We start from the raw sequence: 25,767 nt of genomic DNA, 5'->3' as shown, positions 1-25,767 counted from the left end.
ACTTAATTCTGACATTTATCTATTTTTGTACAGATCACCTGTTTATTGGAGAAAGTAGAGTATTGAAATAACCTAATATTAATGGCTTGATGTTAATCTATGTATTTAAGTCCAGTAATACATGTTTTATGAAATTGGGTGTGTCAGAGTTTGCTGCAAATTTAATTAGAATAGTAATGTTCTTGATTAGCTGTTCCCTTGATTAGAATGAAGTATCCTTTATCTATTCTGGTTAGTTTTAGTTTGAAGTCTAGCTTGTCAAGTATTATGATAGCAATGACTGTTTGCTTCACAGTCCCATTAGGTTTGAGGACTTTTGTCAGTCTTTTTATTCTAAGGCAGTGACATCTTTAAAGCTCTGTTTCTTTCCATTTATTTTATTTATTTATTTAGTTATTCATTCATTCATTTATTCATTTATTTATTTACTTTATTACTTATTTACTTACTTATTCATTGGTTTTTATCCAGGCAGAGTCTCACTATGTAGCTCTGGCTCTCCTGGAACTCACTAGGTAGACCAGACTGGCCTCGGCCTCTGCTTCTTGAGTGCTGTGATTAAAGACATGCACCACTAAGCCCCGTTTAAAACTGTATTTCGTATAGATAACAGATACATAGACTTTGTTTTGTGATTGGTTCAGCTAGCTTGTGGCTTTTGAAAATTGAGACTATTTAAATTTAAAGTTGCTATTGAAGGGTGTGTGTTGGTTGCAGTCACTGTCTTGTTGATTTCTTGTGTTCTTGTTTTTGTTCTTAATGGTATTTTGTGTATAGTTATTATGGCCTTGCATTTCTATTTAGGACCTCTTTGCTGTGCATATTCCTCTCTCCAGTCTAAAATAACATATTTTGTCTTTTTTAAAGTTTGGTTTGTATATACTTTTTTTTTTTTGCTTTCTTCATATCTTGGAAAGTTTTTCTTTCTCCTTCAACTATAATAGAAGTTTTTCTGGATATATTAGTCTAGGTTGACAATTCCGGTCTTTTAGAACTTGTAATGTATTGACGCACACAGAAAACCAGAAACTAATGTATGTGGCGGGGGGCACACATGTGCATGCATAAAACCTATAAGGTTAAAGAAACAAAAAAATAGCCCCAATAAAGCATTAAGGGACAAAGAACCTCCAAAAATGCCGTTGAGTTCATTTTGTGTTAAGCATCTAGTGCTGTGCATGGGTCCTGTCTTTTTAAGAGTCGTTTATATCCCCAGTGAGACTCTGTCAGAGAAAATTAATTTTTTCCTTTGCAGACAGTTATCAGTTGGAGATAGCTTCAGGGTTAGGGATGGCAGCTTGTGTCCACTTCCACTCTCAGCATTGAGGTTCCCTCCCCAATCAGGCCCAGACCTATGCAAACCCTGTTCATGTTGCCACAGTTTCTAATGAATTCATCTGTGCATTCACCCTGCTGTGTTTAGAAGGCTTTGTTTCCTTGGTGTCATCCATCCCCTCTAGTTACCTCACACTCTTTCCATCATCTCTTCTGCAGGGTTCCCTGACAGAAGGGAATTAATGGAGATACCCAATTTGTGACTAGTGTTCCAAGATCTCTGAACTCTGCACATTGTTCAGCTGTAGGTCTCTGTATTTATTCCCATCTGCTGGAGGAAGCTTCTGTGATGATTGCTGAGCAAGACACAGATCAGAGATGTAGGAGAAAACCAAACACTACTGTTCTGCAAAAGGAATATTTCAATAAAATGAGTCCTAACAACACTCTGCTGTACTCATAGAGCTGTGCCTTTGGTAAACATATTTTCTGTGCCTTTGACCTGGGTTTCTTCTCCTTCAATTTCTATTATTCTTAGATATGTTTTTTTTTATAGTGTCCCAGATTTCCTGCATGTTTTGTGCCTTGATGTTTTTAGATTTAACATTTTCTTTGACCAGGGTATCCATTTTTTCTATCTTGTCTTCAATGCCTGAGAGTCTTCTATCTCTTGTATTCTGCTAGTTCCTGAATTTTTCATTTCCAGTTTTATCTCAGTTAGTGCTATTATTTTTGAGTGATTCCATTTCTATTTCCATGTCTTGAATAGTTTTCTTCATTTCATTACACTGTTACTTGTTATTTCATAGATTTCATTAATGGATTTATTCATATCTTCTTTAAGGTCCATGAGCACATTCACAATAGCTCTTTTTGAAGTCCTTATCTTGCGTTTCATCTACATTGTCTTGTCAGGGTCTACTGTAGTAGAGTTACTGGGCTCTAGTAGAGCCATATTGTCCTGGCTATAATTGATTGTGTCTGATGTCTAGGCATCTGGGTTTGGGATGATTGTAATTTTAGGTATTGAAATATGGTCTTGTCTTTGTTGAGTGGGTTTCTGGTTTCCTTGGTTTCTGTTGCTCTCTCTGTATCTTTGGTTGTGACTGTGGGTTGCCTGGTTGGGAACTGTCAGTCTCTGTCAGTTGTGGCTGCTGAGGTTTCAGGGTAGAACTTGTTTCAAGGTATTGGGAGCTGACATGCAGAAATGAGGATGGGCTAGAAGAGAGGGAGATACTGAGAGGGTCCACTGGAGGAAAGAAATTTGTGTCTGCCATGATGATCTGTGTAGTCCACAGGGAATGGAGGAAGAGAGGGAAGCCGGCTGCTTCAAGAGGTCTGCTACAAAGATGGGGATGAGACTGGAGAATTGGAATGAGAGGACTGGAAAGAGAGTGAAGATCACCTACCTGACAGCAGGTTTCCAAACGAAGAGTGCTTAGGGTATTGGAGGCTGAAACTGAAGGACGGTGCAAGGAAGGAAGGCTATAGGAGAAGATATGCATAGTTTCCTCAGAGTGGGTGCAGAAGGGAAGAAAAGGTTGCAGTAGACAGTATTGTACCATACTGGGGATAAGACTGGGGGATTGGAATTGAAGAATAGGAAGGAGAGAAAAAATCACCTACCTAATAATCTGGCCACTGTGGCCAATGCATTTCCAGGAAAAGGGTGTCTTGCATGTTAGCTGGTGAGATCATGATAAAGTTGTGTCTCATAAAAACTCAACACACATTTATTAAATACAACCACCAAGTAACACACTCAGCCTAATGTGCACTTGGCTCCATCCCTGACTGCCGTTTCTATATTGCCTCTGCCCTTGCACTATTCTTATCCAACCATTAGAATTTACTGAGCTTTGTCTGGCCGTCAGTCCTCCTTCCCACACATTTTCCCTCCGCTTATAATACTCCTGTCACATCAATGAGACCCACATAATCTTCCACATGTGAGCTTAAATGTCATCTCCACAGTTGTGACAGTCTCTTGTGGACACCCAATCTAAAGTGACCCACTGTGTACACAGTTATTTGTATAGATTTTTCATGAGGGTGATATTTCTGCCAATGATTACTGTCATATAGATAAAATAAGAGTTGCCATATTTAATCTTAGCAATAAAACTACTGCCAGACATTGCAATTGAACTTTTTGGCTCTTACTGATGAGATTTCTGTCTTCAGATCTGTATTTCCTGTTAGTTCCTGCATCAATTTAGAAAATTGTGAAGAGTATTAAAAGTTTTCTAAAGATAAAGCAAACATGTGACTCTCAGCAGAAAAGATGGCCACTGTTTAGGTTTCCTTTCCCAAGCAGCCATTTGTTTTCAAATGCAAAATGAATTTTGAAACAATGCCATGAAATATTAATATATGCAATTAACATATTGACAGATGTTTGATTCTGTTATTCTTCATTTCACTTTTTTCTTCCTTAATCTGCTGTGATAGCTTTGTAATGGGGCACCAGAAATATTACTCTCAAGCAAGCTGTAGTGCTTGTCATCAATAAAGCACTACATGGATCCAATAGGCACATAACTGTATGGATAATATTCAGGAAAATTATCTCCTCAGAGAAAATGCTTTTCAAGATGTATTTAAAAGCCGATCAGCTCTCTCTCTCTCTCTCTCTCTCTCTCTCTCTCTCTCTCTCTCTCTCTCTCTCTCTCTCTCTCTCTGTGTGTGTGTGTGTGTGTGTGTGTGTGTGTGTGTGTGTGTGTGTGTGTGTGTGTGTTTCTGCTAAGCAAGTTGTCATTTTGTTTTAACTGCAGGGAATGGAACAGGATTATTAAAGCAATCCAACTATCAGCTGTATACAAGCAACAAAAACAAGGCTGCAGAACCCATTTCATTATTGGTTCTATTTTTCAGCTTTAAAATGATCTGTGAGCTACCTTTAGGTTATATAACAGTGGCCAGTTTAGAGTTCTTGGCTTAAACAAGCATGCCCAAATGAAATAATTAGTTGCTAGCTATATAGATTCAATCATTGTAATTTTATAAAAGTAAACAAATCCATCAAACAAACCAGTTATCCTCCCCACCTCATACTTAGCAATGGTTGTCACATTGAAAGAAAATGAATAAGTGCTTCTGGATTATCCTCCAAAAATTATTTGTTCAGATCTTGCTAATTTATCTCTTGTAGCATATGCTAGATCCCTTGTTTTTTAAAAAAGTCAGCATACCTAGTTTGCTCTCCAGGAAAAACAGCCATGAACTATTGCTGTTTTTCCTGGAGAGTTGGGATTTTCTTCTTTTATGAACAAAGAAATACAAATTATTGGTGTCCTGTATATAGTTATAAGCCATAAGGCTTCCCTTTTAATGGCAGGTAATCTATGCAACATATTGTGTGCTGCATGTGTTACTGCAAGTATTTTCAAGTAAGCTAGTATAAACTGTAAATATAATTGTTCAATGTCAATACAGAAATCCGAAACGTTGGGGCCAGCACAGTGATTGGTGGGTCAGGGAACATACTTCATGAGCCTGTCAACTTGAGTTTGATTCCTGGTATCACATGAAGATGGAAGAAGAGAACCAACCCCACAAAATTGCCCAGACCTCACTATGAGCATCGTGGCATTCTCTTCCTCCCAATAATGGTAAATTAAATAAAAATTTTTAAAGAGAAACTTTTGTAGTATAAGTACCTCTTTGACAGTCTAACTGTAGGGACAGTTAGATTATTCTGTTTCTTCTTAGATATAGACACTAGTGTGTCCAATGACAATCAAGGATATTACTAAGTTTTGTTATCTAATAGCAGACTTCTAAGACTCTTATAAACACAGTGGTAAACTTGGAATATTATTATTTATCTGGAACAAGTTCCATTCATTACCAAGTAACACTAAGCTATCAAACTTATGTGGAACTTTGAAAGATGATTATGCTAACTGTGGCCAAAGTCTGTCTGTTTCTGAACCTGGGAAAATATATTACAAACTCTTCCTAGCTCTTTGGCAGTGTAAATGGGAAAGATGAACCCTGATGAGGTCATTTCTTCTAGAACTGCAGTGGAAAGCCAGGAATTCAGAACACACTGAGCATCAGGCCATGCATATGGTAGTGTGAAACGTCACAATATTAGCTTCTCACAAGAAAATTTAACTATCTATAATGTTATCATATTCTCATTAGTAACTAGAAGCCAATCAATACAGAATTTCTATTTACTGGCAAGGAATATAAAATACCAAAACAGATTTGTTTGTCTAGTTACTAATTCATTCACTTTCAACTATCAACTGGAACATCTTGAATTTCTTTATCTGAATAAAAATTGATATTAATTGTACAGCTCTGCTCAGTCCTTTCTACCTTACCGCCCCTGTTCCTTTGGTTGGGATGGCTGCTTCTTTCTTTGTTCTGTCCCCAGTCTTGTAAAAGCTACACTGGTAAGGCCTATAGTGGTCATCTCCTCAGCACTGAGTTGCAACTGAGGAGTCCAGCATAGCACCCTTTCATGCTTGTGAAAGGCCAGAAAATTAGTGTGACTTTTCCTAGTGCACAAGTACTGTTTGTCTTTTTCAGTATTAAACTTCAGGGCCAAGAGCACAATTACAGATACCTGGAATAATATATATGGAAAGTATATTGAATAGGTGATTACAAAGTGACAGGTGCTTATATGAAACTTATATGAAGGGGATTTGAGTTCTCCTCATGCCTCTGTACTGCACCCTCCACCTACTTAGCCAGAGTACCTACAGATAGATTTGTCTCATCAGAATTCACTGTCCATTGCATAAGCCCCTTCATTTCTTTAAAGAGCTATGATTTTTTGAGTTGTTACCATTTTTTTCCTGCTAAACAAAAGGCACAAAGGCAGAACAAGTTTTGTAGAAGGTGTTAGAACAATGACATGATTTCCTGTTTCTGTCCTGCTCTTCTGTGCTTTGATCTTATCATCCGACTGAGCTCATTTCTGTCAGGCTCCTCTATTCATTCTTGACTCAGCATAATTATTTTGATGTGTATGTTCAGCTACAAATGGTTATGCCTACATGTTCCTTCTTACAATATACAGGCTCCATCAGCACACTCCACCATTCTCATTCATCCAGTGATTTAAAAGCTAGTATGGGAGTGCTGTAAGCATTCTTGTGATCTCAGGGATGAACAAAAGTAAATGAAACAATGAACTTAATTCTGTCAAAACAATATGTTTGGGGTTATTTGTAATCTAGACTTCTTATTTTATTAAACAGAACATGTTAACAGCTAATGTTTTCCTGTTAAGTCAGAAGATGCATGTTTGAATCATTGGGTTTAAAGGGCTCTAATGGTTTGTTTTAGAGATCCAAGCTTTATGATAATTCTAAATGAAAACACTTTTCTTAAGGATTTTCTCTACTTAAGCAGGGTATCAACATTAACAGCAGTTAAGTAATTTTGCTAGCACAGACTCTTAAATTAAAGGGATGAAAGTAGTACTAATGTTCAAGTTCTTCCTGCAAACTCCTCAGTTCAGCCTAACCATAAAAAGAAGCAGACACACCCAAGTTGGGGAGAATTCTAAAAATTATCTGTCCAATATTCCTAAAAATTCCTAATCATCAATGGCAAGCCACAAAAATCTGAGCAACTGTCCTATGTGAGACAACATGGATAGAGATTCACAATGACAGAGTGAGATCCTGGAATACACAGTGAATGATAAAAGACATATAAGGAAAATCTAGGCCTGAAAATGATGTGTATAAGTGTTAGTATCTCACTGCTTATGAAAAGTGCATTTTATTGTTAGAAGTTAACAATGGAGGGAATTGAGCAGAGCACATTGAAACACATCATATTGTGCAATTTTTGTGTTAACTAAAATTATTTGAAAATAAAATGCTTATTAAAAATATATAGCAGATATAGTTGAAAATTTTTACAGAATGTTTTCAGAGAAATATGCCTTTTGGTTAATAAATGATTTCTATAATTTGTGACAGTTCTCACATCTGCTGCTATAAAATTCATTGCAGTTTTCCTGCCCATAAGAAAAATGCATTTAATTATCAGTGAAATTCAACTTCAGCTTGTTAAGATGAATGACTTGAGCCTGTCAGCTACCCTCTCCAACACCATGACAAAAGGAACTGAACTGAAATGGTCTTATTATTCTACCTGCCTCTCTCCAACTGCTTCAATTAATTGATGACAGTTTGAGCTCTTATTAATCTTCTTTGGATTCCTCTGTAAGAAGCAGAAAAGGATAATATGATATCATTGTATCTAACTAATGTGTGTGATTATTGAAATTGATTCATCCAACAAAACATAAATTATTTAAGCTTTGATGAATGTGTTGAAAACAGAGAATGTTCAAACAGATAAAGATCAACACTTGTTCTTTCTTCCCCTTTATAAAACTCCACTTAGTGCTTATAGGTAAGTGTTTTTGCATTATTGTCCTAAGATTATGGGACAAAAATCAGGGATGATACTGATACTGGCATGAGAGCCCCATCAAGTACAGAAGTAAGCAAAGGGACACAGCCACATGTTGTAGCTAGCAAATAACAACTTTACTTTGATAGGAAATTTTGCCAAGTTAAGAGAAACATACTCTCTTCGTCTAGAATATTTTATCACAGATACTGTTCAGTACTGAAGGTTCCTACTCTGATGCAAATCCTCTTACAGAACTCACGGGACTAGAATCAAAGAGAAGATATGAAGCCAATTGTTCTTCAAGTTCTAATTGTGTCATGATTTTTTTTCATTTAATGGTGGATGAATGCTTAAAATACTGACAGTGTAAAGTTTAATATGAAGCTCCACAGCTTCAATTCAGGACAGCTATTTTAATTGTACAGAAGTTCATTGAGTTGTATAGACTTTGAGTGCAGTTAATTTTGGTGTGTGATGTTTTAATTTATATGAACATTTTTATACTGGATTTTATAAAAACATTTTTTAAAATCCATAAACACATTTTGTCAGTGAAGAGAATTTATCAGCATTTCTGATCTAGGTGTGAATTCACTGCTAGTGAGACTATGTATGAGGAAATGATTGATCTCTTTGGTTGAGAAGGCAGATTTCTACTGAGCTGTTAATTTATCATATGGCACAGAACACAGTCTTCAACTACTCATTAGTCAGGTCTTTGGAGGCTTATGAATTTGTATAATTCTTTAGAGACAGTGTTCAGTAGGAGTCATGAAGTTCTGCATTTTGATGTGGAAGAAACATTGGTTATTAAAGGACCTTGTGCTATGGATTAGTTTCTAATCATTCTTTTCTTTGTCTTAAAAAAAACATGTTAGATATAAATGAGAAAATTTGGGGTTCAGGTCATAGACTTATGGAAAGAGAAATAATTTCCATGATCACTAAATGGTTTCTTTTCCTACCATATCATGTTGCTTCTCTGTGGACAAGGCTATGTGGGAGCAACAAGGGCAGAGTTGTGGCTTGTTTATCTCCACTCATAAAGTCTTCTGAGGGTAAGCATGAACTTTAGAGGCTTAGATCATGCAACCGTCTAGCAGATCTGCTATAATTCCCTATAAAAATGTGCTTTCTCAGTGATGACACCACCACATAGTGATGACTTATAATAAAAGGAAGATGCACAAGTTATACCAGAGGAAGAGGAAGTCTGAAATGGGATGCAGTTTCATCAGCATTTAAAGATGATGAGAAATGTATTTCTATTTTTAATTACACTAGAAAATCATTACTGAACTCCTTATTGAGATTTGTACTTAGCTCCAGAAATCAGCATGGTACAGACTGCTCCGTCGAATTGTACAGTTTTTGTCAACTTGGCTAATGATATTGCCAGAGCAAATTAGAGGTGGTCATCTGTGGAAATAGATAAACAGATGATAGACAAGTAGATATTTTATACACAAATGGTACATGTATATATAAAATAAACACTTCCTATATAAAAAACGTCTGGTCAGGGTTTTCAATACGGGGAGGGAATGTTATAGTTTGTGCTATAGGCTAAATATTATTTTATGTAAATAAACCATAAAATCAAGGACTCCTTTAGTATGTTTTTGTAAGAAGAAGAGTTTGTTAGAATGATTATTTTAGGAATAGAATTGTGTTTTAATCTCACATGGAAAAATCTTTTCTGAAGAGTTAAAGAACCTTTATATAAAATTTCATCTAATTTATTTCTTTGATAGACTTAAGTTTGTTTTTGTTCCCTCAGTTGTATTTCTTAAGGGAGTCATATATGTTTGGATGAAATTCTGTTACATCTTTATAAATTTCTTTTGGAAAATATATCTTACCAAAAATCAGTGAATGACCATTTGCTTTTATTAGCGAGTATGATGGTTTGAATAGAAATGGCCCCCATATATTTCAATACTTGGTCATTAGGGAGTGCCACTATTAGGAGATGTTTCTTTGTTGGCATAGGTGTTGCCTTGTTGGAGGAAGTATGTGACCAGGGGTTTCAGAATTCCAAGCCAGGCCCAGTGCCCCCTCTCTTTCTCTATCTCCCTGCTTCCTCTCAATCCAGATGTGGAATTATAGGCTCCTTCTCCAGCACCATGTCTGCCTGCATGCTGCCATGCTTCTTGTCACAACAATAATGGACTAACTTCTGAATTGTAAACCACTTGCAATTAATTTATTTGCCTTTATAAGAGTTGTCATGGTCATGGTGTCTCTTCACAGCAATTGAATATTAAGACAGTGAGTAACCTCAGAGCCATCACATCAGCAGTCCGAGCAGTAAGGGAGGGTCTCATAAGATGCTGGGGTCTACTGCATGTTCTAAAATTCATTACAATTAGATAAGATTGGAAAACACTTGCCACTGAATTGGGATCAATATTTATAGGTTTTCAAAAAGCAAAACCAAACTGACAGGGAGGTTGAACAAAGCACTGATTCAACAGACACATTCTAAGCAGAAAAAGTTCAGGAAAACCTGCAACATGCAATAACACTTAAGGGAAAAAAAGACAAACAACTTCTGGTAGCAGAGACTGTTGTTCCCATACTTGTGGCCAATAGTACTTTTGAATAAAATATATCTTAGTTCTGTTAATAAAGTATAAGTTGGTAGAAAGTTATAAAAATTTAGGGTCTGGTGAGATTGGTCAGTGGGTAAAGATGCTTGCCACAAAGCCTGATTTAATCCTTGAATTCAGTCCCCTAATAACTACATGGTAGAAAGAGAGAACCGACTCCTGCAAGCTGCCTGCTGGCATCCAAATACACACAAACACACACACACACACACACACACACACACACACACACACACACACACAATAAATGAATAAATAAATAAATAAATGGAATTTAAGTTTAAATGGTTTAATATGGTAGATATTTAATATAGTTTAAATGAAATTTTCCCATTGGACTGACAGTTATCCCCCAAGAGGTGAAGCCATCTAACAAAAACCTCTACATCAGACATGAGAAACCCTCTTCTGAAGTATTAGTCAAGATTGTCGAAAATTTTTCCAAAATATTACAGGCTATTGCTAGAGCCCTTGGCTGCTCCTCCAAAGGTAGAAGGTAAGCCCCTAGGCTGAAAACACAGTGCACTTCAGACAGAGGTCCCAAGTGTCCCTGAGCTGGAACTAACTCAAATGCCTCCTCCCTCTAGCTCTTTTGGTACCAGAAGGTAACATGCAAACCTCCAAAAGAGAGAGGCAACCAACAATCTTACCCAGCTTTGATGCCCATGGAGTATAACAAAAACCAGCATAGTACAATAACCCTCAAGCTGCAGTAGTGACACACATATCTTGGGAGTAACCAACAGCTCTCTAATTGGCCACAAGACCCACTCAACAAGAGGGAAATCATGCCTGGTCCTGGAAATGTAGCCAACTACCCAGGGCTAGTGAAGTCATGAATCTTAAAGGATAATGTATAACCACCACATTAGCAAAACAGCATAATCCCTACCTGTATTCTAAATATGTGTTCTTACACCCACAAATAAGTGTAGTCCTCACCCCTTATCTCTTTGCAACAGAAGGAGACTACTACAGAAAACCACAACCAATCAAAGTACAGAAGTATGGAGCCCAGGCCCAATGGATACCTCTGAAAAACAACTCCTACATCTAAGGCTCAGTAATAGTTGTGAGGTAGAAATAATGGAAAAGCCAGTGGATCCGCGAGTTTGCTATGATATTGTGTCTCCTAGTAATGTCAGAGTCAATACCCATAAAATCTCACCAACATGACTGCCTAAACTGAGCTGGACATGACCTGAACAAGGACAACAATAGCAGACATGGTAAAGTGGGTGGAGAAAAGCCCAGAAGGCCTCATTCCCACTCAAGGAACTACGAGAAAGTAAGAAATGATGGGAGTGAAAGAAATAGTCCTCCCCAGTTGGTATTAGTTATCCAGACCCATACCATATGGTCAGCCCAGAAAACATACAAATAAGTAACACTATACACACTGAGAAGTTCAGTTTATGGATTTATGATTGTGTGTCTGTGTGTACTCATGTGTTTGTGTGTATACATGTAACAACAATTAATGAAAAAATGGGTCATGAATTTGAAAGAGAGTAAGGAGGGGTATATGCGATGGTTTGGAGGTAAGAAAGGGGAGGGAGATATGTTGCAACTATATTACAATCTCAAAAGTAAAAGAAAAAATGAAATAATAAAACCTTTTAAAATTTTATTTTATTTATATTCATGTATATTGTGTGAATATGCATGTGTGTACAGCTGGACAGAGGAGGGCATTAGAGTCCCTGGAGCTCAAGTTAATGACATCTATGAGACACACTACATAGGTTCTGGCAACTGAGTTTAGGTCTGCTGCAATAGCAGCAACTGCTTTTAACCACGGGACTATCTCTCCATCCCTATTATTTTAAAAAATAAGAATGTAAATATTAAAGGCATCTTAAAAGAGGAATCCAAAGGAGTACGTCCTCTGGAAGAGAGGAAGGCAAACAGGTGTGAGAAAAGAAGTTTTGGAGTTGTGCCAAGTCAAGTCTATTTTCAGTAAGCAAAGGAGCAGTTCATGTGCAGGAGATTTTCAGCAAACAGCAGGTGTTTCTGACTTATTTCCTTAACAAGGCAAAGCTCACACACACAGGTAAAAACAGACAACAACAGTCCCAATTATGCAAGAGAGAAAGTGGGCTTCTTCTTGTGTGATCTTGGTCTCACTGGGGGTCAAGATGTGTCATTTGACACAGATTTTTTCAGTTCTCCAGCACTGGAGCTGGTAAACTAAACTCCATGGCTATTACCATTGATTTGTGTACAATGTAGCCAAGAGTTCAAAATTAGAAAGCTATAGTTACAGTATCAGATAGAGTTTGATCCCCAAATCCTAAATTTTTCTCTTGGGAATATGTCACCTGTAATACCTCAGGGATAGAAGTAGTGAAACCAGATAGGGTGGCACATGCCCATAGTCATAACACTTGAAAGGATAGAGAGAGGCAGGAGCCTCATGAATCTGAGGCCAACTTGGATAAAGCTGTAAAAATCCTATAGCAAAATAAATCAGAACCGAGACCTAAAGAAATAGTTCAGTGCTAAAGCACTTGCTCACCATGTACAAAACTCTAGTCCTGGCAGTCCTAACAAGGCATGCTAAGCCACCCATCCTGAACACACCAACTAAAGAGATAAATATTAGTGGGGAAAAAAACAAAACAGAAAAACAACATGTATTCAGTGTGATCATACTGGGAAGAAGAAAAATCACCAGATCTACAGCTCCTTCTCAGTCTCTTTGGGATACTGTGACAGTACAGTTTAAGTTCAAATAAAAAGCAAGAGAGGTATACACTGCAGCTTGAAGTTTCCCTATGTCCTGCCAGGTCAGCAGCCACTCAGACCCAAATAAACACACAGAGGATTATATTAATTATGAACTGTAGGGCCATTGCATCAGGCCTATTACTGACTAGTTCTTACACTTAAGTTAACCCATAATTCTTATCTATGTTTAGCCATATGGCTTGGTATCTTTTCTCAGTTCTGCCTTGTCATCTTGCTTCCTCTGTGTCTGGCCAGTGACTCCTGACTGAGCCTTCCTCTTCCCAGAATTCTCCTTGTCTGCTTATCCTGCCTAAACTTCCTGCCTGGCTACTAGCCAATCAGCATTTATTTATCAACTAACCAGAGCAACACATATTCACAGCATACAGAAAGACATGCACAGCACGTCCCCCTTTCTTTTTTTTCAAAATGAAGCTTTTAACTTTAACATAGTAAAATTATATATAATAGAGCAGTTATTAAGAAATAATCACAATTACAAAATCCAATCCACTTATATTTGACAAATTCAAAGAAAATATTTTATTTTTTTATATTTGTGAGTCCAAGGTTTCATATCTAACTTATCTCTTATCATAACCAGGGAAAATCATAATTATAACTATCTAGTCTTCAATTACATCAGTGACCTCAGAAGGATACAATATTATCTAAGTAAACAACTTCCAAAAATCTAGAATGACAGAGACAGCTGTCTGCCTGGACAGTCATCCTAAATTTGATGTACCAATGTGGGGCTCTCAAATTTCCATAAGACCTAAAAAGTTTTAAAAGGGCTTCTAAAACACACAATAACATAGTCAAAAACAGATTTCTACTTCATCTCTCATGCAGGTCAAGATATAGAGATGCCATGGCATGCAGACTTGAGCTACAGTATGGCAGATTCACAGCATATGGGCTTGAGTACAGCATGGCAGATTCCTGCCATTGTACACAGTGGCATCTGCAAGCCACGCATCATGGTGTGTGGTGGATATAGCTTTTGCTAGTACATACAAAAAATAAAATAAAGGAAAGAAAGAAAAGATTTTTGGGCCACATGCTGCTGGATGGAAGCATAGACCCACTGCTTTACAGAGTCAGCAATAAGCATGGTTCTCCCAGAGCTGGCGGTAAATGTAGTTCTGCCATGTTGGAAAGCTGAGGTGGGCGGAGCCAGCAGCCAAAGCTGCCAATTCAGTACTAGCCACTGCAGTTTAAAGCAATAGATTCACAATAAAACAAATTCAGATGAAATAAATCTCTAACTGGTTTACAATGTGTATAAAAATATACATAGGTTTGGAAGAAAGAAGAAAAGGAATATAGACAGTTATATAAAGAAATAGAAAGTTTTAAAAAACAAAGTAAAGAGAAAGTAAAAGTAATATAAAAAATAAGCCACGTAAAGATGAAAATCACACACAGAGTCTGGATTATATTGTCTTTGGGATTTTTAACTTCAGAAAAACATTTGATTGTAAAAGCTGTTAAGTTAAATCTATATATATGTTATAGGTATCTCAATTTCAAAATTTATGTCTATTTTTTTGTTGCTTTGAATATGTTGCTTTGGAAAGCAGACTCTGCTTTTGTTTCCACAGGAAGCAATAGGCTATGGATTTGTTCCAGGTTAAGATGGATCAGATTTGATCAAGCCAGGCCTCCTGAACTTTAACAGATGGTACCTATCAACAAAGATTATAGCTGGTCTTCCCAGGACTTGAACATTATCTCAAACTTTCTCAGGATCTCCATAAAACTACCATCACCCTCTATCAGCAGGAAGTAGCCTAGAGAATTACGCTCACATTCCCCAAAAAATGGATTATGGATGTTTGTCTTTATTTAGGTTGTTGGTTACAAATTGCTATTGGTCATAGTCAATCTCTTTCTAAAAAGGGGGGAGATATGATATATATATATTTATAGGATATAGATATGATAGGGTAAAGAGTAACAACTTGTTTAAAATGTTTACATTGCTATGGATTTTATTTTATTGATACAAATTTAAAGTTAATTTTGTTATATTTTATGTATATTTCCACTCTTGTTTAAGGTATTATGTTTGTTCAACTCATTTAAAAATTGTAATATATGATTAAAAATACAGATTAATAATTAGTCATCCATGATAATCAAACTTACAGTCATGTTAAGTTTTTTAGGTATACATAGATATATTTCAATTAGGTAGGTAATCTTCAAACACTTCAAAGACCTATAGAATATGGTATTTAAAATGTTTTAAAAACTTAGACTTTCCTGGACAATGAGACATGTCTGCTCCTGGCAGCAGCGATTTACTTCAAAGAGGAAGATGGATGTCAAAGACACTCCATATGGAGTTTACATTCTACTTGGCTAAACAGCCATTTGGGCAAGAAACTGTTCTTGCCTGGACTTCTGATAAAATGTTGTATAAACTGGACATGCAGGACTCATAGGAAGGAGACCACTAAATTTGCCAAAATAAGGCGAAATGGTTCTTCAGTTTCCTACTTCACAGAGGAGACTGACAGACATTCTACAGGACACAGAGAAAAGTGACTGAGAGACCAGTCCTATGGGCTAAAGATGGACATTACAGAGGAACTTTGGATGACTTTCCAGGCAGACAGTTGTCTCTGTTGTTTCCAGAATTTTGGAATTTCCTTACAATACATTTCCTGTTTACTTAGGTATTATTATATCCTTCTGGGGTCTTTGATGTAGTTAAAGACTAGATAGTTGTAATTTCTCTTGGTTATGATAAAAGATAAGTTAGATATGAAACCTTAGACTCATAAATATAGGATAAATAGAATATTTTCTTTGAATTTGCCACATACAAATAAACTAGATATTGTAACTGTAATATGTTAAAGTTAAAATCTTCCGTTTTTATTAGACAGAAAATGAGAGGTGCTATGGAATATCATTCTATATGGTGTGAATGTGTGTTGCTCGGATTGGCCAGTAGCCAGGCAGGAATATAGGTGGGATAAGCAGACAAGGAGAATTCTGGGAAGAGGAAGACTCAGTCAGGAGTCACTGGCCAGACACAGAGGAAGCAAGATGACAAGGCAGAACTGAAAAAAGATACCCAGCCATATGGCTAAACATAGATAAGAATTATGGGTTAATATAAGTGTAAGAGCTAGTCAGTAATAAACCTGAGCTAATGATCAGACAGTTATAATTAATATAAGCTTCTGAGTGATTATTTTATAAGTGGGTCGCAGGACTGTGGGGGCTTGGCAGGACCAGAGAATCTTCTGACTACAATACACAACTAAACCAGTTCCCTGGTCAAAATGTGGCCCTTCCCATCATTGTCTCTGTTCCTTTTTTTTTTTTTATGAAGCAAAGTGATCTGATAACTTTGTTAGAATGATGTGAAATCTCTTCCTAGAAGACAAGTTCATCCTCTGGCTGGCACCAGGCTTCAGTCTTTTCTCTTCCTTACATGAGATTCCTAGGGAAATTCCAATTCATCTGGGATTAAAAAAAAACAAAAACAGTTTCTTAGCCAAATGGAGTGGCACAAATATCTTCCTTTGGAATAGCTTCACCCCTGCCATGTTGGGTCTAGAAGTTATCAACTCAGCGTATGTATGTGTAAACATCTAAAATGTGAAATGGATGAGTTCTCACAAAAGCAAGAGTGTGTGTTTTATCAAATCACCCTTAATCTAACCATAGTAGTTTCAGTGACAAGAAAATTTTTGAAGAAAAAAAAAAGGATAAAACTCCACTGTTTTTGAGTCTTTGGATCCCTACCTCACAGTGATTCTGGGACTATGTAGATAAAGACATGTCTGACTAGGTTGTGCTAGAACTTAAACTTCCAAAGTTTTGTGACCATTGAGAAACATCATATTCTCAGACTAGGTTGTGTGATATTTTTAGTCTGTGCTAATATCTATTCTCTTCTGAAATTTTATTGAAAATAATCTGAAATGAATTTTGCCAAGTGCTTTGGAAGTTTGAATGGGTTAGAGAAGCAGTGTATGATTCCAGCCTCACTTTGCTCCTCCTCTTCATCATGCTGACAGTTTTCTCTGGAATCATTACAATAGTGGTTTTGTACCATGGAGATAAGAGGCTATCTATATTTCCATCAGGAACCTCTGTTTCTCATACTCTATAACTCACTCATAAATATTCATTCCAAGTAATAGTTTCATATATGTCATAATCTTGCCCCTCATAACCCACATTGACATAACTAAAGGAATTGGGGAAATCATGAGGACTTCTACTCCTAAAACAATAAAAAGAACAATAAAATATAAATAAAAATGCCGTCTCAGTGGCTATGGTTTGAACCAAAATACTTTGGAACTTTCAAAACAGATATATAGGTCTTTCTTAGTAAATCTGTCATTGGAGTGTGGTTTTATTATAATAAAATGTATTAAGATATAGAGACTCTTAATCAATGTATACCTTTTCACACTATTTTCTCTTAATGTAAGGCAACTAAATATATAATTATGTTTTCCATCTAAAATTGCCATGGAAAATGAAATATTAATCATTATTTTTGTTACAGATTTTTAGATGGAATTTTAATGAAACCTATGAAATTATATGTATTAATTCTTTGAATAATGTAATGCCATAACCTTTCCAAATATATTTAAAAGATTTATTAATATTTTATACTTAATTGGCTTTGTAGCTCCTTGGTAGAAATTTTTGGTATTTATATATTCATCTATCTAAAAGAACAAATATTCACAAATTTAATGGTTTATCATTAATAAATAATGAGGTCAAAATACTACTTGAGCCAATCTGCAAATTAAATGCTGAGGATGTAGAGAACCACAGCAACAACAAAGCTGTAATATTTCGTTTTAACTTCACCATTTCACCATTTGTTCTCACCATTTTACACTGCTTGAATTAAATGCTCTTGTCATTATTCTCTTGAACATATCTGTGTGTGAACTGATCATTGGAATCTAAATTATCTCATTTCTCTTTGCCTTATCAACCTATGCTTATTTTCAAAGCCTGTCCCAAAGTATATTTTTCTTTCTTCTTTTCTCACAGCTCTTTTGTGACAGTGAAGAAGTGATACACACCACAGAGGGTGTAGACTGGGAAGACAGAGATGTTCCAGGAGCATTGGTTGGAAATGTGGTACACTCACGGATTACCAGTCCTCTGCGTCTATTTGTTAAACAGCCTCCAGGTCCAAAGCCTGCATATTCAGACAGCATGGAAAATTTTTGGGATTGGCTGACTAACATCACGGAGATTCAGGAGCCACTGGCAAGAACTAAAAGACGGCCAATAGTGAAAACAGGAAAATTTAAGAAAATGTTTGGGTGGGGTGACTTCCATTCTAACATTAAAACTGTCAAACTTAACCTGCTCATCACAGGGAAAATTGTTGACCATGGAAATGGAACGTTCAGTGTTTATTTCCGACACAATTCAACAGGCCTGGGCAATGTTTCCGTGAGCTTGGTACCGCCCTCTAAAATAGTGGAATTTGAAGTATCCCCTCAGTCTACCTTGGAGACCAAGGAATCCAAATCTTTCAACTGCCGTATTGAGTATGAAAAAACAGATCGGGCAAAGAAGACTGCTCTGTGCAATTTCGACCCATCCAAGATCTGCTACCAGGAGCAGACTCAGAGCCATGTGTCTTGGTTATGTTCTAAACCGTTTAAGGTCATCTGCATTTACATTGCCTTTTACAGTGTTGATTATAAACTTGTGCAAAAGGTTTGTCCTGACTACAATTACCATAGTGAGACGCCATACTTATCTTCTGGATGAAACTTTTCTCAGTAATAGAAACGAAATACTCATGTCAATTTACTTTAAATGCCCAAGAAACAGGCCAAGCTCACCACGGTGAAAGATTTCTTTTATTTCTGGCAGTGGACTACAATTCCTTGTCCAGTTTCCAAATTAAATATAAATATATATATATATTCAAATGTGAAGTGCATTTGTTTTGGCGATAAGTACCTTTATCTAAAAAGTCAAGCTGATCATGAAACCATCATTCTCATGGGAGATGGTAACATTATGGAAATGTTGCTTCTCTGTAAGAAGCATCAGCAGTAGCCATGTGTGAAGGAAGGAACCAAATTATGCATGTGATAAGCATTGCTCTTCAAATGAGCCTGCCATTAAAATGTTTTGGACAGTTTCCTTAGAAAGAGTACATTCAGTAAAGTAACTGAAGAGGTGCTATTTGAGAGATGGACTGTGTTTCTGGTGTTGAACCCTTTTTAAAACTACTGTCTCTTCATATTGGTGCCAGTTTTTATGGCTACAGCATCACAGGAGAACCAAACAGATTACCATCTGAGCAGTTCTGAGTAGAATGTAGTTGAAGCACTTTATCTTCATGATTTTCATTTGAGTGGCATTGTAACAAACCATCTGGGTACTAGATAAGCAAATGTGGGTCTAAGTCAGCTCAACAATAATGAAGATGAAGATGTTTTCAAACACTTCCGTGCTGGAAGATTATTTTTTAAAGTTTTAGTCACATTAAGGTTTAGGACTTCATTCCCTTCATTTGGCAGTCCAATTTTATATACATTTATGGAACATTTCCAAAATTAAAAAGAAAATATTTCTGGGCAGAAAATTCCAGTCATGGGCTCATTATTTGTAGCCCCTCAGATGAGAATTTTGTGTGTGTGTGTGTGTGTGTGTGTGTGTGTGTTTAGGTAATCAGAATGAGAATAAGAATTCTGTGTGGAAACAATGAGTTACATTTGATTATTTCTAAATGTTAAATGCTGATGCCTACAATGCCCATGTCACTGAGCTTTTGAAATTACTTTACTCTCAGTATCCTCATCTTCTAGAAGAGTTGAGTAGCCATTTTATGATGTAACTTGACATTGTATGAGAGTAGGCAAAAGGAAGAAGGCTTCTGGGGCTTGAGATGTGTGGTTACTCTCCCTGTAGTAGATATTAACTTCTTTCTCACTTCTCATCTGTACAATATCAATCAAGTAAAATATTCAAAGAGGACTCATGGAAGGTAAGTCCTAATCAACAAATATGCTCTTTTCACACTATTCAGAAAGCCAACAGCTCTGTTCTCTATTTCACATCTCTATTCTGTTCTTTTCCTGGTGATATCTGCAGTGTCTTATTTTGTCTTTTGTACAAGTTGTACTAGGCTTAGTATGTGGTAGTCCATGCTTGAAGTTCTTCCTTTGAGTTCACTGGGTGCTTTTGTAATTTTGTGGTTGGTGAATAATATTTTGAGACATCTTTTTATGTTCATCTAGAAACATAAGTAAAATACTATTTATTGTAAAATATGTGGGTACATATATACTTAGGATTTTCTGTGTACAAATGAAGTATGTGTGCACTTTTATGTAAATAAAATAATTTGCTAGTTCTGCACATGACTCTAGGTGTTTGTTTGTTTTTTAAAAAGGTTTTTACTTGTTTTTTTCTCAAAATGTTTTATTTTTCCAGTGTGTGTGTAATGCCAATTAAATATTAAGATTTTTCTTGTATACATGTTAAATATGATAAGCTGGCTATGAAGATTATAGAATAAATGGTAACTCATGTAAAGCAGATAGAACATAGTCTGACATCAAAAAATGCTGTAGATGCAGCTGCTCTTCTCATTGTGTTATTTAAAATGTAAAATTAGATTGTAAGCTGTCTGATGTCCAAATGCTGAGAGGTATAAACATTTCCATGCAAAGAAATAAATTGCAAGTCAATTTATGCAAGTCTTCAATTCAAGCAGGATTTGTGATTTTTTTCCAAGTTTCCCACAGGCATATTTTTAAAGTAGTGTAGAACATATGCCACATCTATTTCTAAGACATAACTTCCCCTCAAACTACATAATCATCACTGGTGGCACTTGGCATATTGTAAGTCAGACCCCATTTAAACATGCACATGCACACATTCCTATAAAAACCATTGTTGCTTTTCAGTCCTGAGTTAAGGAAAAGGACATTAATATAAGCAAATTTCTCATGCAATAATTAACTTCACAAATTAAGAAATGAATCCTATTAAAATGTAGTTTTAAACTAGAGGCCAAGCTAATCACCAAATATGAAGTGCCTAGCCCAATATTAGCCTAAGATGAATACTTCAAAAAGGGCACTGTTTGCTGTCATCTGTCTGTTGAAAGACAGTTATATCACATCTTCAGGAGAGCAAATGAAGTGGAAAGCTTGTGAAAATGCTTCATTTCTGATTCCTAATTAGACAGATAACTAATAATTATAACAAATTTATTGAAGCCGTAGTAGCCCCAAACACTAAAATAAGCATAAGATGGCATGCAAAATATTCTTCCTCTAAAATCTTTAGGATTATCATTTTCTTATGAATTTAACACTTTCAAAAACTGAAAATATAAAAAAGTCAAAATGGAGCTATTTTATCCAATGATACACCTGGCTAAGAATTAGTATCAGTAGTATCAGTAGAACGTTTCATTTTAAAAAAAAAAAAAAACATTTTAGATACTTACAGTACCTGAAACTGTACTTTGTAGGAATTGTTAAATTGTGTAGAATAACTTTGTTGCCTAAACCTCTGGTTTTACCTCATAAAAAAAACAAATTGATCATCTAACCTCTAAAATAGAGGACAACGTCATGCATTTATTTGCAGTAAAATGACAATTAACCCAAAATGGGTTAATCAAACCATTAATGAGTAAAATGACCAATTAGAAAAGATAAATCACAAGAAAATTATTCCTTATTATAGATTTTTCTTCAAAATTTAGAGGAGGTATTCATAAATCATTTCATATTCCTCCTCATCTTCTCCTCTGTGTTGAGGTCTGGAGCTCTGGGAACACATCCCATCCTGCTTCATTTCAATCTTTCCTTGCCTTCATTTAGTTCAGCTTCCCTTTAAAGCATATGTAATCTGTCATCTGAAAGAATGAGCTAAGTCTGAGTGTCTTCTACAACACCTGGCTGACTATCTGGTCTGTAGTACTGTAGCAGTCAGGTTTCTCCAGAGAAACAAAGCCAATAAGATATGTATAGTGTATGAGATTTATTATAGGAATTGGCTCACACTATTGTGAAAGTGAGGAAGTCCAAAAAGCTGGAGAATTAAAAGAGCAGGTGGTATAATTCAGCCCACAGCCACAGCCTACAGACAAAGGAACTAGAAATGTTAATGGCCAAAGACATAAGAAGATGAATGTCCTAGCTAAAAGGAGAACCAGAAAACAAGTTCCCTTTCTCTGTGGGTAGAATCTCGTGTTCTGTCCAGAAACAAATGGATTGGATAGTGGTGGGAGTGTATCTTTAGTCTACTCACTTTCACATTAATCTCTTCCTGAAAGAGCCTTGCAGAGGTATCCATAAAAGTTACCAGCTATTCTAACTCTCTGTCAAGATGAAGATAAAATTAAACATCACAAATAGATACTTGATCAGCATTTGCTGCTTTAATTTTCTTCAATTTCCAATGTAGAGTAGTGGTAGTGATTGTTCAGGGCTCACTCTCCCCAAATAAGGCTACCCTATACCATTTCCTATGTGCACTCATTGCTCCAGCTGAGCCCAGTGCTCAATAAATATTAGCATGGGAAAACACTGAAACGAAAAACCTAGATACTTAACAAACAAGTGCAGATTTTGGAATTAATCCATTCTGGATTTATGCCTTGAATCTGCCACTTAATAACAATGGGACCTTTAGCCCACTATTTAACTTGTCTCATCTTCAACATAGAGTTATAATTCCTGTTCCATAACATTAACAAATAAGCAAATAACATAGATTGTGAGCAATAATAGATAACAATAATTTTAAAATATAATACTTCAGTTACTTGCTGCCATTACTTATAGAAAATTTAGATATATAAAGGCTAGTATAAATAAACTTTATTGTTTTTATTCTGTCTCTTGCTTCAAAATTACTTAAATATCAATAGTGAAAATATCTCTATTGCTACATTCGAAACTGTATGTAAGAAGACAGCTGTGTTGATGTCTTGGCTGTCACTGGAATGACATCTACTTATGATATTTTCTTTCTTTCTAGATTAGAGAGAAATGTAAAACTTGGGTACAACATTTTGCAAGAAGAAAGTCATATTTTCAAAGGAAGAGCTAGAAGACTTTGTAGTGTAAAGCCCAGTTTTCTTTTTATAGGAAATGAAGATTGTAGTAATAATTTTACTTAGATGTTTAATAAAAGAGTGATCACTAAGTGACAATCTATGGAAATTAGGAAACTAGGTAGAGTGGTGATTTTACCTTTCCTTGTTTAGTTTACCTCAACATAATCACTGTACCATGTCGTTGGATCCTAGGAGTTACTTGCTCAGTGCGCCCTTGCCTGTTGGGTTCTTTCTACAGCTCTGCAAAGAAAAACTGCATCCATACTCAAGCAGACTCTGAGTATGTCTCTCTTATCTGATAGCATTGAGTTAAGATTGACAGACAGTTCTTCTTGGATCCTGATACTTGGCATATGGCACCCTTGTTGCTTTCTCTCATGAAGGTAAGGGGGGAAATGAAGTTTTCCTGCTAAAGGGGAAACAAAGGGAAGCAAACATCTAATGGGAGCGCACATGGGAAAGGTAAGTCTTACAAGTACAAGGGCCTCTCATTCTGAGTCTCGAAGGCCAGCTGTAGTCCTTGCCTTTGTATTTGTCCAGGCAACTCCTTGTGTCATTGGAACAAACTGTTTACTTTAAATTTTTTCTGCAGATTATGTGTTAGTTGAACCCTAGCAGAAGACTCTTTTTTCTTTTGCTAAGAAGACATCCCTCACTTCTTTTACTTTAGGTCTGATCATGTTATATGCTTTGGTCACTCGGATCTGAGCAATTTTGACAAAACTTTTACTAAAAATTAAGCTTTCAGTGTTTAGTGTGACAGACTTTTTCAGGGGAGACATGACACACACATCTCTTCACCACAAAAAAGGACCCCAAAATAGACCAAAGTAATAATTTGCACCCATGTCCAATTTGGTGAGTCCATGAGATTTTACTGGGGTTACTAACAGGAGTATGGGTGTGGGGTTACTTATGAGCTACAGGGATAACTCAATGCAGCTGCATTGCCAGAAAGCTCACCCGACATGGGTGAGGACTCCTGACAGCTGCGCCCCTGCATCTCTCTTTGTGCCTTGCAGGCAGCTTCACACTCTGAGTATGTCTCTCTGAAGACTGACTCTTCAGAGTCCCCACTCCTAGAAACTTTCTACACTGCTTGATAGAGTCCCTCAAGAACCTTCCAAGTTTCTGGTCTCCTGGACATGTGACCTTTTGTTTATCTCCTGAAACTCACTATACTCTCCTTCCTCCTTGGAGCAGGGGTTTCAATTTGTGGAGAATGTTGAAATTTATAGAAAAATGTCACACAACATGTAATTATGGAATATGAGTTAGACTCTGTCCTGTATTTCTGCCCTTCTTGTAAGGATATCCTGGGATCCAATATGCCAAGGCAGTTGGGATCTGGGCCATAACAAATCCATATAGCCTTCTTATTTTAGAAGTAAAACACAGTGTCTGTTACCTTAAACTACTTGTCACTAAAACAAAATGGTAGAGAACAGATGGAAAGTAGGATAAGGGCAAATGTGAAGCCTCAAAATGGATCAAACAGGTTTATATTGCATGCAGAGAAGGAAGAAAATTCCTATACTAAAGGATAACTTTAAGCTACAAAAAGAAAATGGTAAGAGAAATACAATCTAGGGGGTGGGAAAATATCTCAATAAGCAATAATGTAGAGATCATGCCTCATTAGCAGACTGTAAATAAGCTTCTTTACTGTTTTGATGGCAGCAAGGATCACATGTTTGTAAACAGACTGTGGCTGAGGTGATAACTCACATTCTCTCAAATAATTTGATGCTATATTTAATAATTAATTGAGGCAAGCATCAATTTGGATAGATGCAACTCCAATTTCCCAAATTATATTATTTTTAAAGTACCCTTTGTACTATAGTTCCCAGAGATTTTAAATAGAGGAAGGCGGAGTGTTGTTTTGCCAAGGACAGTCCTGACTGTTGAATTCGGCAAGTGATTTATTCTCCTACGTCATGTGGAAATAAATGCACCTTCCAACTGACTGAGACTCTGCTCATTTGTCAGCTATTGATCCCCTCCCACAGCCTCTCTTCTTAGCCTCATGATTCTTCTAGAGGTTAAACCAATGAAGTCAAATCCCATTTATTCTTCCTACTTTATCTTGTGGTATCACAATCCATAAGAGCAGAGTAGCCAGCCACTCACTCATCTTTAGTTAGTAGCAAAGTGACAGACACTAGCTAAAGGGAAAGCTGTCTGGGGATTTCCTTTATGGCCCAGTAATATAAATTACACCTTAAAACAATCTATTGGATGCATTTTTAAAAATTATCATTTTTTTAAATTTAGTATTTGGACACACCAGCAATGTCCCTTGTTTTCCACAATAAGCAAAGAGTGAAAAAGATCCCAATTGCCATCAACACAATATATGGTAAATAGCAAGTAAGCAGGTTATATGAAGGAAAATAAAGACTGAGAAATGAGTTGAAAGTCAAAGAAAAAACTATGCCTAACGACCATGCTCATTCCCAGAGTTCATTTTCAATGTGCCCTTACTTTTTATTATTTTTTATTTTTGCTATTAAAATATAATTACATCATTTTCCCATTCCCTTTTATCCCTTCAAACTCTTCTATATATACTCCTTGGTCTCTTTAAAATTCATGGCCTCTCTTCATTATTACATGTGTATATGATGTATACATTTGTATATACAT

General features: G+C 36.3%; 1 protein-coding gene across 1 annotated transcript in view; it reads left to right on the top strand.

The window, feature by feature from the left end:
• Positions 1-20,401, top strand: part of Nxph2 (neurexophilin 2) — a 115,404-nt gene extending 95,003 nt beyond the window's left edge. Inside the window, exon 2 of the mRNA XM_052723450.1 lies at positions 18,060-20,401. Within this exon, the coding sequence (XP_052579410.1) occupies positions 18,060-18,794 (735 nt within the window). The 3' untranslated portion in view covers positions 18,795-20,401. The remainder of the gene's footprint in view (positions 1-18,059) is intronic.
• Positions 20,402-25,767: the final 5,366 nt, after the last annotated feature.

Source organism: Peromyscus californicus, unplaced genomic scaffold (genome assembly GCF_007827085.1).
Source record: "Peromyscus californicus insignis strain IS unplaced genomic scaffold, ASM782708v3 Scaffold_7__1_contigs__length_154581171, whole genome shotgun sequence".
Classification (NCBI taxonomy): domain Eukaryota; kingdom Metazoa; phylum Chordata; class Mammalia; order Rodentia; family Cricetidae; genus Peromyscus; species Peromyscus californicus.
Note: the sequence above shows the minus strand (reverse complement) of the source record. Positions and strands in the feature narration are given on the sequence as shown.